The sequence below is a fragment of the Lepisma saccharinum genome, chromosome 10 (genome assembly GCF_977018435.1).
Source record: "Lepisma saccharinum chromosome 10, izLepSacc3.1, whole genome shotgun sequence".
Classification (NCBI taxonomy): domain Eukaryota; kingdom Metazoa; phylum Arthropoda; class Insecta; order Zygentoma; family Lepismatidae; genus Lepisma; species Lepisma saccharinum.
The window spans coordinates 80609218-80626819 of NC_139238.1; the positions used below are offsets into that span (position 1 = coordinate 80609218).

A 17602-nucleotide genomic window follows, 5' to 3' on the forward strand; every position below is an offset into this window, starting at 1 on the left:
ATGCATATATACTGTGTTCACACTTTCACATTTTCTAAATTCAATTAATTCATTTCGTACTTCTGCTGAAATGTTGAATACTTACTGTGTTAAAAGTGTACTTTCGACTTCCATCAAAAGGTTCCAAAAAATAGGAGACATAGCAGAAAGTACTGTGTTGCACTGTAATTCAAGTATGTCATACTTTCATAAGTATATTAATGAAAACAGCAAACAGGAGTAAAATATCAACAGAATTTTTTGAAGAAATGATGTGAATATTGAAGTCACTTGATTCTGGGACATGGCCTGGAAGAACATAGAAGTTTACAGGCATTGGACATACAGGGTGGCGCACGAAATGTCATACCATTCAATCACCTCATAAAATGTTTAATATCATACATTGAATGTTCGGGGTGTAAGGGGTGACCTTCCACGTAGTGCACCCAAATGTCAACCTCACTTCCACGTTAGTACACCCTGGACTGAAGACTAACGAGGCTCTGGCGACTGGCCCCATGGCCAGTATAATTTTGTTTGTATTGTCCTGTTGTCCTTACGTGTGCTGAGTGCCCGTTTACAGCCTCAACTTTTAACAGAAGTCAGAACATTTTAAGATTTTTAATTATGCAATGATAGAGTTGTTCTTTGTAATGATAAGGGGCTGGCCCCTGTATAATGTGCCGGGAGCAAAATAGCCTAAGTGCTGACGCTCCCACAATTTAAAAAAAAAAAAATAAAAAAAATGAATGTTCAAAACACGTATGCGGGTGAGTTGGTTCATGGAAAATCAGGTAGATGTCAGGAGAAGTCAGTATCGGACTCTATTTTGTTGCGAAACAGCAGTTTGCAAGATGGCGGATAACGGCCGGTTGAGTGTCAAACAGAAGGTGAAAGTTGTAATGTTTTTTGCAGAAACAAAGAGATTGGTAGCGACACAAAGGCATTTTCGTGCACATTTTGGTACAAGATGGGCTCCCTGCAAACAGACCATTCGCAGATTGTGCCAACAATTAGAAACCACTGGCTCTGTGTTGGAGAATAATCGACGGCGCCCGTCAAGTGTCCGAACACCTGAGAACATTGAAGCAGTTCGCGTGGCTTTGGCACGAAGTCCAAGCAAATCAACAAGAAGGGTGGCTGCTGAGTTACGAATATCTCGTAGGTCAATCCAAAGGATTCTCCACTCTGATCTTCACTTGTTCCCTTACAAAATGACAGTTGTCCAGAAACTAACGGCAGTGGACAAGGAACGAAGGCATCAGTTTGCTTCGTGGTTAGTGGAAGAAGATCATGTTCTGCACAACACTTGGTTTACAGATGAGGCGTACTTTCATTTAAATGGTGTGGTAAATAAGCAAAATGTTCGATTCTGGGCAAGTGAACAGCCTCACAAACTGCATGAACGTGAGAATTATGGAGAAAAAGTGAGTGTGTGGGCAGCAATTTCAACTCATGGAATCATTGTACCGTTTTTCTTTGACGACACAGTAAACAAAGAAAGATACAAGGAAATGTTGGAGAACTCATTTATTCCGCAGCTCTTGGCAACAGGTCTCCATTTACACACTCAGTGGTTCATGCAAGATGGAGCCCGCCCACATGCTGCAAACATTGTTCTTGATTTCCTGTATGAGATGTTTAATGTGTGTGTAATGTCTAATCGGTTTCCTGAACGTCACGAAGGTGGGAGATTGTGACCCCCGCATAGCCAGGATATTAATCCTTGTGACTTTTTTTTGTGGGGTTTCTTGAAAGATAAAGTTTTCGCAAGGAAGCCTGCAGATGTAGTGCAACTCAAGGCCTTTATTGTGCAGTTGTGCCATGAAATTTTGGAGGACTTGTGCCAGAGGGTTGTGACAAATGTAAAGGTTTGCTTGCAAGAGGTTGTGAACCATAATGGTGGACACATTGAACACATTCTGCACTAAACAAACTTTCCATACTCTGATAATTCACTATGCATTAATTTTGTAATGTTTCGATAATAAATAAATGTGTAATAAACAAAACAAATGGTAAGATATTTCGTGCGCCACCCTGTATATGTCCTGGCCATCTATTAATGGAGTACTCACATGGACATTGTATGTCCTGGTAGATGACATGTTTAATATGTGAATATTGTACAGCTCAGATATTGTTTTGGAATTTATGCTTGAGCTTTGAAGTGTACCATGAGTAATTTGTTTGCTGACATGGATGGCTACATGACATGGTAGGATGGGGAAAGTCCCAAACATTTAAATAATTCCAAATTTTGCTTTGAAAAATTACTAGACATTGAGACTAAAGAAGTTTTCAGATGTAAGTGACTATGAACACAGGAGTTTCACATCAAAACAAAATGACAAGTGACATGATTACAAACTGCATACACCAGAATACACTTTTCTCCCCAGCCTGTAAACAAGCATGCATGTGTTTGAACAACAGACCAAGGTGACATGATGTATACTGTAAACAAATGGCCAAGACCAGATTAATACCAAATCAACAAGAAATCCATGCAGCATGTCAAATTGCCTGGTGTGAAAGGTTGCATTTATTTCCAATGGTTCATTTCCAAGTGACAAGTGTAACTTGTCACTTCAATCTGAAGGCTCCTTAATGACATGGATAGGATCACATATAAAGCTCTACTCATGCAGTAACAATTTGATAAGTTCTAGCTCGTACCTTCACTGATCACCAGGAAGCTCAATGTGACTAGCGTGATGTAAATCATGCAGCCGCAGTCCAGCCAGAAACCGAATGCTCTGCTGGTTGAAACAAACAGAAACCAGGCTGATGAGTGAAGATCCTGAAATAAAAAAGGAATCACATATATTTAAAGTATGATAATAATAACAATAAAAGCTGCAATGAGTTGATAAACATAATTTTAACTATCACAATCGGGATATCAGCAATTATCGGAGCAATTGGAGGGTTAAATCAAACTTTATTACGAAAAATTATAGCCTTTTCATCAATTAATCATCTGTTCATACAGAGTGTGCATAATTGTGTACATAAATCAAAATCAAAGAGAGAGACAATTATGCACACTGTATGAACTAAACATTGACAGCGGTCAATTGCATCACATTTGGCTCCAGCTGCTGCAGCAACTGAAATCAAATGCAAGCAGCAAATGTAGCAGACAAACTGGCTACACCAATGCCCCTAGCAGCATGCAGGGAGACAACAGGAATCAAAAGCCAGCCTAGCGGTGAAGCAACAAGTTCCCAAGTGGATGGTTTCAGGGGCCACCAAATTTAATAGAACCTTTAAAAGCAAGTCTTGTTGAAAAAGTTAGTAACTTGTTTACATGTATTTATTATACAACTGCACATTTTATTCCCCAGTCATGAATATATATTTTAGCTACAAAACTCTGTGTACTATAACTTACTGAGAAGTTATGTAGAAATAGTAGCTCAGTCTAGATTGAATTGTGGTCTTTGTCTCTTCATTTCAGTGCTCTACCAAGACAACTATGGCATCCCTACAAATTCCAGAATTTATACGAGGTGTGGCTAGAAACTAACCGGATTGATGTTGCTGTCGACAAACGACAAGCACGTCATGGTCAAGTGGTGCACGAGTGAATAACGTGATATCCTACCTATCGACTGTGATTTTCCAGGGAGCGCAGCACTCAGTTCTGCTGTAGCTTGTGGACAAAGTGAACCGTACATCTGTGCTCCGTAGGGAAAAATGTTAAGTGTGAAAGTGGAACAGCATATCAATTTGAAGTCTCTTATGAAACTCGGAAAATCCACCACAGAAACTTATGGTTTGTTGAAGGAAGTGTACGGAGATGAGTGTTTATCACGCATGCAAGTGTTTGAGTGTTTTCAAAGGTTTAAAGAGGGACAAGAATTGATCGTGGACAACTCACGTTCTGAACGGCCTTGCACGTCAAAAATGGAATCGAACATTGCAAATGTCGGTGAATGGATTCGGAAAGATCGTCACTTGAGTATTCGAACTATTGCAAAACAATCAACATTATTGCATTAAGGTGCTGACGACTCTTCGTGAGCGAGTAAGAAGATAACGACCTGATTTGTGAAGAAGCAAGTCATGGATTCTTCATCAGGACAATGCTCCTGTCCACACAGCATTGTCAGTCAAGGCTTTTTTGGCCAAGCATGGGATCCCAGTGTTATAACATCCACCCTATTTGCTGGATATCACTCTGTGCAACTTTTTGTTATTCCCAAAGGTCAAATCAGCACTGAAAGGAATCAGATTTATGACCGTAGAATCTGTGAAAACGAAAGCAATGGAGGTCATTAACATGGTTTCAGAAAATTATTTCCAGCACTGCTTCTAGCAATGGAAGATTTGTATGGAGCGGTGTATCATTAGTGCAGGGGATTACTTTGAAGGGGATAATGTCCATATTGTACAAAATAACCAATAAAAGATTTTGTAGTGACAGTCCTGTTTTTTTCTAGCCACACCTCGTATCTGTGTATTTTTATGTATATTGCAACTTGGCACCATTGGACACATGACCACTAATGCAATTTCCCTGCAACTGAGGGAACTAATTCAACTGAACTAGCTAGATGAATATTTTTTGTGTTCTCTCTCTTAAGATTAGAGCAACTCTTAATGAAAGAATATTGATCATGCACCATGTCCTACAAGTTTGTGATCGAATATATGTTTTACACCAATTGGCTTGTAAAATTACCATACCTGGTGGTGGTCAAATTCCTTCTGTAGAATGCCCTGAGCTCCAAACGCCCTTATTGTTGTTAATCCTTGCAGAGATGCATTGAGATGGGAGAATACTGGACTTCGAGCTGCAAGGAATGATGGATTGATAAGAAAGGCATGCAGTCTGATATTGTAATGTCTGTTTTTTCTAACATCATCACATACAATGTTACATTTTTCTCAAGAGATGGCAGTCAGTACTGATGGCAGTGGCATTATAAAAAGCTGTAAACACAAAAAAAGAAAAAAGAACACCAAATTCTGGAAATGATGGTGAAATATAAGACTAACTACCAACAGAAGAAGATGATGAAGGCATAACATTTTTTTATAGTTATTTCCTCAACTACTTCTTAAAAAAATCTGAGAATGACACTGACTGTAGGGTTTTTAGTTCAGCAAGTCGAGTCTTCAGTGGGCTAAAGAGGTTCAGAGGTTTTTGTTTGTTTAAGTCCACTTTATGTTCTCATAGGTTAATTGGGACATGACTTACAGTTTAAATTTGAATCTAAGCCATTGTGTAATATGCTTCCATCAGGGATTGAACCTGCAACCTTCTGATTATGAGGCAACAGTGTTAACTAGTACACTTATTTGTAAAGCCATTTTTAATGCATATTGTAACCAACATCTTGAACATTTTTCTAAGAAAAATGTGATTTAACATTATGACATTGCACATAAACAAGCAAAACAACCACATGATTTATGTAACATTTTGTTCTACTATACATCTAGGGTTGCATGACTTTTGAATCACACTGCACAATTACAATCATTCTACTTGTTATTGTTTGTCATGGATTCAATCCATTTTTCCAGAAAAAAACTTTTCTAACCTGCTGTAATGATAATATGCATATATTATGTGTATCTTCATATACTTGTTTCAGTTGGAAAAATAATTAGTACTTCTGCCATTTGATTGCACAGTCATCTCAAAATACTGTGACTGACTGACTGATTATTAAATTTATTGTGGATGCATCAGCACTGTGGATATTTAGACCCTTCACATAATATGAAGGACACATGCCCCTTAACAACAACAACAACAACAACAACAAAAGACAATCCAGTCAACAATTGGAAATAAACAAAAGTCGTGACTATACAGCCCCTGGCCAAATTATTAGATGCACCTCCAAATATTATGCAAAATTTTAAGGATGTTATTATCTTGTCTAATTTTTTTGTTATTCTCTATTTCTTTTATTTATATTTTATTACATGAAATATTACATTGATTACATGTGGACCTTAACAGAAAACAACAATTACTTGATACATTAATAGTTACAAATATAATTTCTTACTGTGTTTCTTGAGTATTAGCTATATAATATGTACATGTGACGAAGTCAATTTTAATATTTGGTTGAGCCGCCTTTGGTCTTTATCAGTGCTTGGATCTATCAATGCATGCTTGTACTGTCTCTGTCATATGAGGATGGTGAATCCACACTTGAATTATTTTTTCCAATTAGGCCAATTCTCATCGTAATTGTTTGCTTTGCCACTTCTTTTTTCACTAGGTAGCACCAAACATTTTCAATTGGGTTTATATCTGGAGAGTTTCCTGGCCAGGGCAAGAGTGGGACATTTTCACTCTGTAGAAACTATTTTATTGATTTTGTGGCATGGCATGATGCTCCATCCTGCATGAACACGAACGGTTCTCTTACTTGAGGTAGCAACTTACTTCTAAGCACTTCCCTATACTGTTCTTGCCTCATTGTTCCTTGAACCAAATACAGACATCCTGTACCTTTGCCACTAACGACTGACCAAATCATAACTTATATCGGATGTTTGACAGTCTGCACAACACAATATGTTGTTGTTTTTTTTACCTGTACATCTTCTCAAAAAATTGAGATTTATTCCCCAAGATTTCAAACGTGAACTTGTCACTAAAGCAAACAGATCTCCAAAAGTTCAAATATTTTTCTTTGTGAGCTTTTTCCCAACGAAAACATTTACGAATCATAGCAGGGGTTAATTTTGGCTTCTTGGCTGGGCCTTAGTGCCTTCAGGTTCATATCAGAGAGCCTACGCTTTACTGTTCTTTCGGATGCACGAATACCACTCTTTTCAAGTTTATATTTAAGTTCCTTTGTATTCACATATCTATTCGTGAGGCAAATATTCTTCAAACAGCATAAGGATCTTGGAGTAAAAATTGTTTTACGTCCACATGTGTCCTTTTGTGGCTCACACTGTCCACCATATTCAATTTTCTTCTTTATTCGCCTCACCAATGCTTCAGACACAACACATCGTCGAGAAAGCTCATGATTAGGGAACATTTTTGTCTTTATTAGTGTTTAAATTCAGCCATCTTTCTCGGTGTCATCACTTTTTTACCCATGACTCCCTAATGTTAATAATAAATTTAAAAAAATATACTGACAGTGTACAAAAACAATATCACTGCAAAATTTTGCACAAATACGATTCACTATTCGCAAGACGTCCTCCTCTCAACTCAGCTTGAATTGAACTGCGGCATGTTCGTTCAACAACAAAGACGATTAGTGTTGGTGGTATTGTTTGTAACAACAACAACAGTACCTCCTATTTTCATATTGTTCATTATAATAATCAAAGTTCAGCCACAAAGAACCCTATTGCAACATTTTAAATGTGAAAAGTAGGCGAACTGTTAAAATTGTCCACTGTGTCGAATTACATTACTATGTATTATTATTACTATTACAATTATTGTTATCAATGTGCATATGTACGTATTACTAGTATTTGCCAGGGTTCAAATAACGTACAGGAAAATTTTTAGATAACTAATGGTGAATTTTGTATAATTTTACCCTTCAAAACTATTATTTAAAAAAAAAAAGTTGTGGTGCATCTAATAATATGGCCAGGGGCTGTAGTATTGTGGAGACGTCCTCCAAAGTAAAACACATCTAAAAATTAAAATCACTATGCCTTTGATATGTAAAGCACCACTCTAAACACACAAGATAGGCAAGGCAGAAAACAACACACACAGAGAGAATTATCCTGCCATGGGGAACCTTTGTAGGTGTCAGAGCTTTATTTGCCTGAAAGAACACACTTTTCAGCATGTTCTTATGTTGAAGAGAGATTTGACAATTGGGTTCTCAGAAATTCATCCCCCTTGTACTCAGATACTGTCTGTGATACTTACTTCCGAGATTTCAATAAATGATATGGACAGATGTGAATATCTGCAGAATTGAGAGTTGGTAGGTGAGGCAAGGCATTCACCCAAGAAATCTATTTCACTTTGAAGTTATAACTGATCTCTGTTGTGGAGTGGTTATTTCACTGTGTTACAATATCAAGGGTCCTGGGTTCAAATCCCAGTCCGTATATGGGCATTCCTTGTGGGTGTTTGTTTGATATGGTGTTTTAAGTCCACTTTATGCACAGTAATGCTAATCGGGACTGGACCTACAGTTTAAAGTGGAATACGAACCACTATGTGCCTCCACTGGGTATCGAACCAGGGACCCCTTGATTACAAGGCGACAACGCTACCACTGCACCATTGGAGAGGCCCTGTCTTTGTGGATGTCCCTTCATCAATTTCATCATATCATTCTTCATTCTCATCTTCGGGATTAGTCAAAAGTGGCAGAAATGTGAAGTAAAATAAACCAAATCAATCAATCAGTATAAAGTGATCATGTTCCAGCAATCTGTTCCACTCTTACTTGATTGATTAATTTTATATATTTTACTCCGCTTTTCTGCCACTTTTGGCTAATTGCGAAGATAAGGATGAGTAATGATATGATGAAATTGATGAAAGGTTACTTACAAAGAACACCGATGCTGCAATTCAAACCTGTGACTGCTGGTGTTGTAGCATGCTGTGCTAACCACTCTGTCACACAGGCTGGCCCAGTATTACTTGTAATTAATAATAACAATTAATGCAAATTACTGTGACTGAAATGAAATTATATTTGTGAAATGTATCTTTTTATGCTGGCATTCCATTTTCCAGGGTGGATGGATGAGCAAGGTCATCGACAAGGGTATTTTCCAAGGTTCATTGATGAATATTCCTATCTCTCCTTTCAATGATGTGTATGAATGATGATTGATTGAGTTTACATTACATATCTTTTCGGCCTCTTTTGGCTAATTGTGATGATGGCAATGAATGATGACTAGAAGAGTTGAATGAAGGAACAATCACAAACATACATGAATGACAACATGAGCCCCATACACACTTGCTGTGGGAGCAGATGCTATACCCTTCTTAGTCTGCAAAATGCAGTCCAGCATGTACTACGTGGAAATAAGTTTGCCATTCAGGTGTCTTCAGAAACCGTTACAACTCATATGATTAATGAAATAAATGCGAGGATAAACAAAATCCATGCCTACAAAACCCTAACCAGGGTTCGAACCTGGGACCTCTGCTTGCTAACATGTTACACTGACCACTCTGCCACAGAAGCCAGGTTCAATTAATAGCATTCTAGAGACTAGTTAATATGTATTGTAAGGAAATATTTACTTATTCCTTCTAGCCGTTTCACATTCCTAGATGTTGACAGATAAATAATCCTCAATACATAGAAAAGAACTCCAACCGCTGCTGTTGGGATGAGAAGCCAGTAATTTACTGTTGCCACAACGGTCAAAATTCCAATTAAAGTCAGCCCTATCTGGGAAACAAAAATCAATTATTGTCTCACTAGAATTAAAAAATACAAGTACTAAAAACAAAGCTGACACAAGGCAAGATTAGAACAAGATCTTCTGTCTTGTTCTCATACATAAAATACAAATTTTCATATGATTTGTCATCAAAATAGACTAATATGAAGACTTTAACATCAACAACTCAGCTTATAGTTATGGTTTTAACATGGAAGTCAACAAATTTAACAAATCTCGCACACACTACAATACAAAAAATAATTTCCATAGGAACGCATTGCCATCCTATTATAAAATTTTGCACACAAATAGTCAATTCATGTCTTCAAAACATATATTTCTTTAAAAAATTAAATATGGTATTTTTGAGATTTTCAAAAAAACATTTTTTCAAGTCTTTTAAAAATTACAACATTCAAATAACACAGTCATGTTGCACTTCAAATTAAAGCTCATTAAAAGCAGAAGAGAATGACACAAATTTGAGCTTGAACCTGGCAATGCCAGGTAATCAGCTAGTTCAATAATTTAATTGACAAGTTGAATGGGATTTAACACCATTACAGGATTCAATTAGCTATTTTCCCATCATTAATGCCGATATATCTAAATTAACAACTGAAGTTCACAACTGTGAGAATGACAGTAGCAGTCCAAGGACAGTGTAAGAGTTCATTGAGGAAAGTGGATAAGTGTTGCAATGACTCTAAAGTGTGATTTAACTGAATCAATGGTGTGGAGAGCCATAGGAAGGATGGAAGCTGTACAGATAGCGAGGGGTATCTGCAGCCCTTCAAGTGTCTCAAAATGCCATTTGTCGCCTGTATATTTGGTTTCAAACAATGGAAAATGTGCGACGAAGGCAAGGTCAATGCCGTCCGTGAGCAACAATAGCAAGAGACAACGGGGTACCACTTGTTAAAAACCGATTGGAACAGACAACAGAATGCAACAAAACTACAACATGACACCTGCACCCTTTGGCTGTGAGAATGGCATCCATCACTGTACAGCTTTCAGTCCATAGAAACTTGGCTGAGATACATCGCAATTGGGGCCAAAACAAATGGGATTTAGCAGTGTTCTCAGATTAGTCGCGGTTCAGCCTCCAGCTTTGCAATAGACGTGTGTAATCTGGGGAACACGCTATAACCCTGCTTTTGTGCAAGAAACGTTCTAAAATAGAGTTGCTGGACTGATGGTGTGGGCTGGAATCAAGATTATTGGATGTACGGACCTCCATGTCATGCACGGCTCTTAGATATGGGGACGAGAACCTCAGACCTAGTTTCCTTTTCATCAGCGATAATGCTCGTCCTCACAGAGTTATGTTAGTGCACAACATGCCGGAGGACAAGGGAATAGAGAATATGGAATGGCCAGCATGATTACTGGATTTAAATCCCATGCACTTGGCAGACGCATTCTAGGTAGGATGGCACCTCCCTCAACTCTTCCAGAGCTGAAATTGCCCAAAGTGAAGAGTGGCGAGGAATCCCCCCACCTCTCATCAATCACCTCATCGAGTCCATGCTACACAGAAGTGCAGCGGATTTGGCCATTCAAGATCACACACCATATTAGGTGTGAGTTACTGGTGCGACCTTGTCCATTTCTGAGCTGCTATTGATACACATGTTGCTCTATGGTGACGCACATCACGTGAGCATTAGTTCAAGCGACTGTAGGGTCTTTCTGTTAGATGTACTTATCCATACTATACTGTATCTGTTCTCTGAATGTTCTTTCAGTTGCATAACATCTGCTGTACATAGTTTTCATCTACTTCTTTCTGTTCCTCTCTTTATCCAAGAAGAAGACAGTGGATAGTAATGGCAGGTCAAGTATCAGACAAGGCACTATTTGGTCGAATTGTTGGGACAGCACAGAATCGGAATATTCAAATGAGCTTTCTCTTAGAACCATTTTCATGGGGTTTAGAGATATACTTACAGATAAATGATATCCCCCCTGAGGAAATATCTGGAAATTCAGTCACAGCGATTGATGGTATGGCTCTTATTCAGAGAGTAAAAGAAGAGGAGTCAAACTTTGGTGAGGTCTATCAGCCTTGTCCATTGCTTTGAGGAAGGAAATAGGAGTCCAAGAATCGATGTCTGTTTGATACGTACAATGAGACGTCTATAAAGAACACCGAAATGACAATCACGTGGAAAGAACTCTGGCATCAGTCACAGAGCATCTCATCTTCCCAGATTGTCTGAAAGTGAAGGAAATTCCTAAGTCACGTAACGAATAAAACAACTCTAATTGAATTTCTTGTTACCAAATGTAGGAAACTAGAACATTTTGTAAATCTTTTGAATAAAATACTTCATGAACTGTGGATATAAATTATGCAAAATCACATCTGAAGCGAGCCCCAAAGTGCTCAATCTCAACAGCAAAAACATTAAAAAGAGATGGTAATTCTTTGGTGAATACTGCCGCTTCTAATGAGAGGTTCAGATGATGCAGATGTGTGTAGTATAAGTTTGAGATTCCATGAAAAAATTATGGTTAAATTGTTTCTGAAATTAGTACCAAAATACCCATGATGGTCCTTGGCATTAGGAAAATAGCTTCAATTCTTATTAAAAATGTTTGTTGAGATATGATAAGTCATACGTTTGCAGGAAAAGGAAAAATAAGTGCATCCTTCCTGCCAACAGACAAACGCAGGAAATATTTTTGCACCCTCGGAGATCAATGGGATTTCAATGAAAAAGTAATGGGCAAATTGTAGTTCTTGTGCTTACTGTGTGCTCCAAAATCTTTCATACATTATGTGAATGACATGGCATGCTATATATTTTTATTATTGTTGCTATATATTTTATTATTCTTGCTATATATTGTTGCTATATATTTTTATTATTTGGGGGTGTTTGGGGGAGGATGAGGGGGTTGGAAGCTAGAATATGTAGAAAATAAGTGAAAAAATTGCGAGAAAACTGGAAAAATCGATCATTGTTAATGATTTTTTTTACAATTTAAGGGGGCAAATCCCCCCCAAATCTACCTCCTTGCTACAAATGTTCATGTTTTAGAACTTTTCATCTCTCTGGCCCCTCAGAAGAAATGTAAAGGCTAAAATAATACTATTCATCCCTCCAAATTATCGAAAAGTGATAAAAATAGGTGGGGGCTCCCCCCCTGAAAACGGTGGGTGATGGGGGAAAACGGGGGTCATATTCGGATTCAGGAGGTTATTTTACATAAGAATCAGCAGGAATGGTGTCAGGGCTCGAAAATTATTTTTTTTGGCAGACCAGTGTTATTATTGAAAATTGTAAGTAAAAGTTATGCATTTAATCTATGTCAGTATATAAGCAATATAATAAAGTTTTATTATTATTATAAGAATTATATTAATATTATTACACTTAATAATTATAATTATTATGAAATAATATTGAATTTAATAAGTCTGTTGAAATTAAATTTATTTATTCAAATATTGTGATGAATTTATAGGCTATTTATAAAAAATATATGAAAAACCATTATATTTTGGCTATAGTTAATAATTTAATAATATTTGATATAAAGCAAAGAGTTATGAGATGCTATCACACATTTTCAAGCTCCAGGCATCCAGACCTTGCAAAAAAATCATATGAGAACCCCCCCCCCCCCGTCGAGTGGTATAGGTTGCCTAAATTTGAGGTTCTGGCTCATGGACTACCATATATTATGTGAATAGGCTCTTTTAGCCCATCACACAATATGGGGATAAGCCCCTTAACTAAAACAAAATTTATGACATGCCCATAACAAGAAAATAAAGTGGGTGTGTTAAAAACTTCCTAACTCAATTATTAAAATTATTCATTCATTAAAATGAACTAAAACTATACTATATCAGGACTAAAATATCCATACCTATTAAAAGGTGAGTCTGTAAAGGGGCGCTCAGTACACTAAAATACAAACACAGGACAACACACAGCTCTACATATGATTATCCTAGCCATGGATCCAGATGCCAGAGCCTTGTTAGCCTGCAAGAAGCAGTTATCAGGGTGTTCTAGATGAAAGTGAGGTTGACTTTTGGGTATCTTACCCAGAAGGTCACCCCTTACACCCCAGGAAATGATAAAAGAGTATCGATATTGGTGGGAATTAATGAAAGAGTATCTGTGTTATTGGCAATAGATCAGTATTTGGAGAAATTGGTAAAAGAGTTTCAGTACTGAAAGGAATTCTTGAAAGGATATCTATAAGGGTAGAAATCTGTACAACAGTACCAGTTGAAAGTGATATTGGCACAGCCCTACACATATGGAACTGTGTTTCCACAAACTAAATGTGCAGTTGATGATGGCAGCATGAGCGAAAATTCAAGAAAACTTTCAAGACCAAATAATATGAATTGAACATGTCATTCCCACTTTCAATTGTGAGTCTCATATTCCGTTTTCCAAAGGCGATGTCTAAATAATGTGTGCCAGAAGGTTTCTGTAGGCAGCAGAAATAAGATCTGGCAGTCTTGAAGGGTGTCCACAAAGACTCTCCCTTATTAAAAACATGTGTACCTTCTGAAGTTTTTAAGATAGAAAGGTCAAACTTATGGTAAGTGTGGAACAACCTCCACATGAGCATCTTTAGTTGCACAAAGCATATCTAAGTAAAATTCCACTTCTGCCCTTGTTTTCGCAGATTCCTCTGAAGGAATTGATGTAATGGCAACACATATCATACTCTTCAATGTGCCAATTTTTGGCCTTAGGTTACAAAGACTAGCCGACAATTTGTATCTTGTATGCATGGTACAGCAAACAGGTTTGTTTTTACTTCAAGCTAAAGACTTACAGACTCATCTACATGTTCTTCTGATATTGATCGCCAGGCTTTTAAGAAGGATCAAACACACTTCCTGTTTCCTTGAACTTTTCACACCAGAACTTTATATTTTTGATGTCAGGTGGTGTCCTTCCATATTTGGTGTGATAGTTCCTTTGAACAGTTGTTGGTAAACATGTCTCACAATAGCATATGATGATAGCACACACTGTGCTTTTTCCAGATTTGAACACACATTTAATATCTTTCACACAGTTCCTGTTTCACTAATGCGACATCAATGGGACCTGAAGCAAAAGAAACTTTGTGAGTTTTCCCACATTTGCCATAAATTTCACTTTATCTTAAAAACTTCAGAAGATACAAAAATTTGCAATCAGGGAGAGACTTCGTGAACACTCTATATGGGAGCAAGATGGAAAAATTTAGCTCTTCTCCCAAGGTAAAATCCTGGTTACTCTACTGTACTGAGTGGATCATACAGTGTTAATTACATTAATTAATAACACATGGCTTCAAAAACAAAAACCCGTAAATTAATCTCAGTACAATATTCTTTCATAAGCTTCACATCCATATTTATTCAATATAAAGCATTGCAGTTACCTGAACAGCATCTATCATAGCTTGTGGCAAGTATTCATCTATTGCTCCCATGTCTTTGGAAAATCTGTTCAAGATTCGACCTATTAATGAAACAAAAATCAAAATATTAACTGCTATCAAAATGTTCATGTATAAATCATTACTATTACAGTGTCAATCCCCAAATTGAAGGACAAATTAATTCTGGTTGGATGTAGTTCTCTTATATAGTTGTTACACTATGTTGTTTGTAAAGCACTTATGTAATGTCATGAAATTAATTACACAGTTATAAGTGGTATCTCGATTTTACGTTCCCAGATTTTACATTTTTCCGCATTATACATAAAATCTTGAAGGTCCCAATAGAGCAAAATGCTATAAAATTATCCTCAATTTTACATTTTCCCGTATTTTAAGTTTTATCAGCTTCGTTCCCTGAAAAATGTAAAAATCAAGGTTTAACTGTATTTTGATAATCGCATGGCAAGAAAACACAAACTGAACAATGAGAAAAGGCCTTGCTATAGGTAATCCCATATCAGCCTGAGGTATAGTAGGCTCGGATAAACTAGATTCTCTACAGACAGAAAAAAAAAATCAGTTACAAGCTTGTGGGAGTGAGGGAGAAACAGTGTGTGAAATAGTGTTGGAGAAAGCATGCATAATTTTTCTCTCACACAGCTATAAAGAATTTTATATCCCTCCCTTTACAAAAATCTTTAGCATACTACTATGTAAAATATCCCAATAAAAGAAATTTAAAAATTGGGTACTTAAGGGGTTCAGAGCACAAGTGGCATTAACTACACTTGTCATGGAAATTTGGTTACATGCATAACTTAGAACTGTGAAGTATTTCAGTGCTAGAAGTAAGTATCTCCTAAGTTTCAAATTCTTGCTCATAGAGGCACCACTGTGTTCGTGCTCCAACAGCTAAACATAGTACTAAGTTATCTAAATGTGTCTTTTTCTAAAAAACTTCTTGAATGGAGTTATGCCAATTGCACTCTGAAGCCCTCATTATTCTTTTACAATATTAGTGCATACCTGATGGATTTGTATCAAAGAACCTCATACGTGCTCTTGTAATACTGTAGAACATGTTGTCATGGAGTCCCATTGATGCCCTCATGCAGACAATGAAGAAAAACAATGACCTTACCAAAGCTATAATCGTAGTGAATGCTACAAGCCCTACATACAGGAACATAGAAAAATCTCTATCATATATTATCTCCGTCTCAGTGGAATTATATTGATGGCATGTAATTGTGATTGATCTTGATGAAATTTCTTCACTGGGTACGCAAGTTGTTCGTATCTGCTCTTGATTTGTCCTAGAAAGAGAAGTCAGTAATATTCTAGTTGTTATTCCAATGTAACAGAATAACTTACAGAGTCGTGCATACAAGTGTCAGTAATACTGTCACATATTTGTGGTGAATAAAATATCAAGATTTCGGTACATTTGGGCACATTTTGGGATCAAAAGTGGTACATAAAGTGACATTTTGGTGTTAAAATGGTAAATATAATCCAAAATTGATCAGGATGGCTACAAACAAGCAGAAATTAAATTCCCTGACTTTTCCATGTTTTCCAGGATAAAATTTACATTTTTCCCTGACAATTACAAACTAAACTAAATCGATGTTTTTGCAAATAGAAATAATAAACTCACACAGATCCACGTATGGTTTTGTTAAGTACCAATATTATCTTCTATGAAATTGTCTTAATTTCTCTATTCTCTATGATTTGAATTCAAACTGCAAAATAGTGAATTTGGAAAATTATTACAATTCACAAGCTAGGGAAGGATTACGGAATTTTGTCATACGCAATAAGTTTAGAATAAAATACTTGATTATTTTTAAAGTTCCGACTAAATGAGATAAGAGTGAAGAGTGATTGATTAAGAAATAAAATTTGTAATTTATCAGTCTCCTTATACATTCTCGGTATTATATGTTGACATTTCCACTGAGGTTTGGAACCCTCTGCTTGCAAGAACCATGAGTGCGGACTCATTTTTCAATGCATAAAGCTACTTCCCTCTTCTCTGTAAAGCAAACAACTTAACTCTTGCATGTAAGTGAAACAATTGAATCGAACAAAATAAAGTGTCATATTTCCTTACATTAGTAATGGGATTTCTGCTTCAGTACAGTATATCCAAGTGAAGTATAAGGTGAAACTGACAACATGCAGTTATACCATTAATGCTGATGAAAAGGGTATGTAGGTATTAGAAATTTAACGCAAGGAATTTATAGAATTATATTGTATAGGTACCTGATTTATCTAACCACACATTAAAACAGGAACACACTAATAATAAAAGCTTCTGAAAGTTCATATATGAGGGGCATCCTGAAAAAAGCTCCAATGGTGCCTATACGCAGCACTAGTGGTCGGAGAGCGACACACCCACATGCAGCCAGGAAGAAGTGGCATGTAGCTGTAATCTGGTACAGTTGCAATGCAGCCGTTTTAGGACAGTTCTAGGTTAAGGATTGCAGTTCTCATACGGTCTCCCACCGACTGCGATGTAGCCTACATTGCATGCTCAGAATTTGGCACAGAGCCACCAGCAATCGTGTGAGGTGTGCAGACCGGACGTTGTGAGTGATAGTAAGATCAGACGATGGTGCAGACAATTCACGGAAAGCCAATCGAATGTGCACAACCCCATACAGCTGAGTACACACGGGTCCTTTGCATCACTTCAGGTGAGAGATCTTGGACCACTCCCTGTACAGCCCTGGCCTTGAATGTACAGACTTTCATCTCTTTGTTTATCTGAAGAGGTTTCTGGCAGGGCAAGAATTTGACAGCTACACTG

General features: G+C 37.1%; 1 protein-coding gene across 1 annotated transcript in view; it reads right to left on the reverse strand.

Moving 5' to 3' along the window:
• The window catches only part of LOC145993981 (putative multidrug resistance-associated protein lethal(2)03659), a 150887-nt gene that overhangs the window by 22916 nt on the left and 110369 nt on the right, over positions 1-17602 (reverse strand). The window contains exons 15-19 of the mRNA XM_083130010.1: positions 15805-16094; positions 14776-14855; positions 9218-9368; positions 4678-4784; positions 2662-2785 (exon numbers count right to left, since the gene is read on the reverse strand). Coding sequence (XP_082986136.1) covers positions 2662-2785; positions 4678-4784; positions 9218-9368; positions 14776-14855; positions 15805-16094 — 752 coding nt within the window. The remainder of the gene's footprint in view (positions 1-2661; positions 2786-4677; positions 4785-9217; positions 9369-14775; positions 14856-15804; positions 16095-17602) is intronic.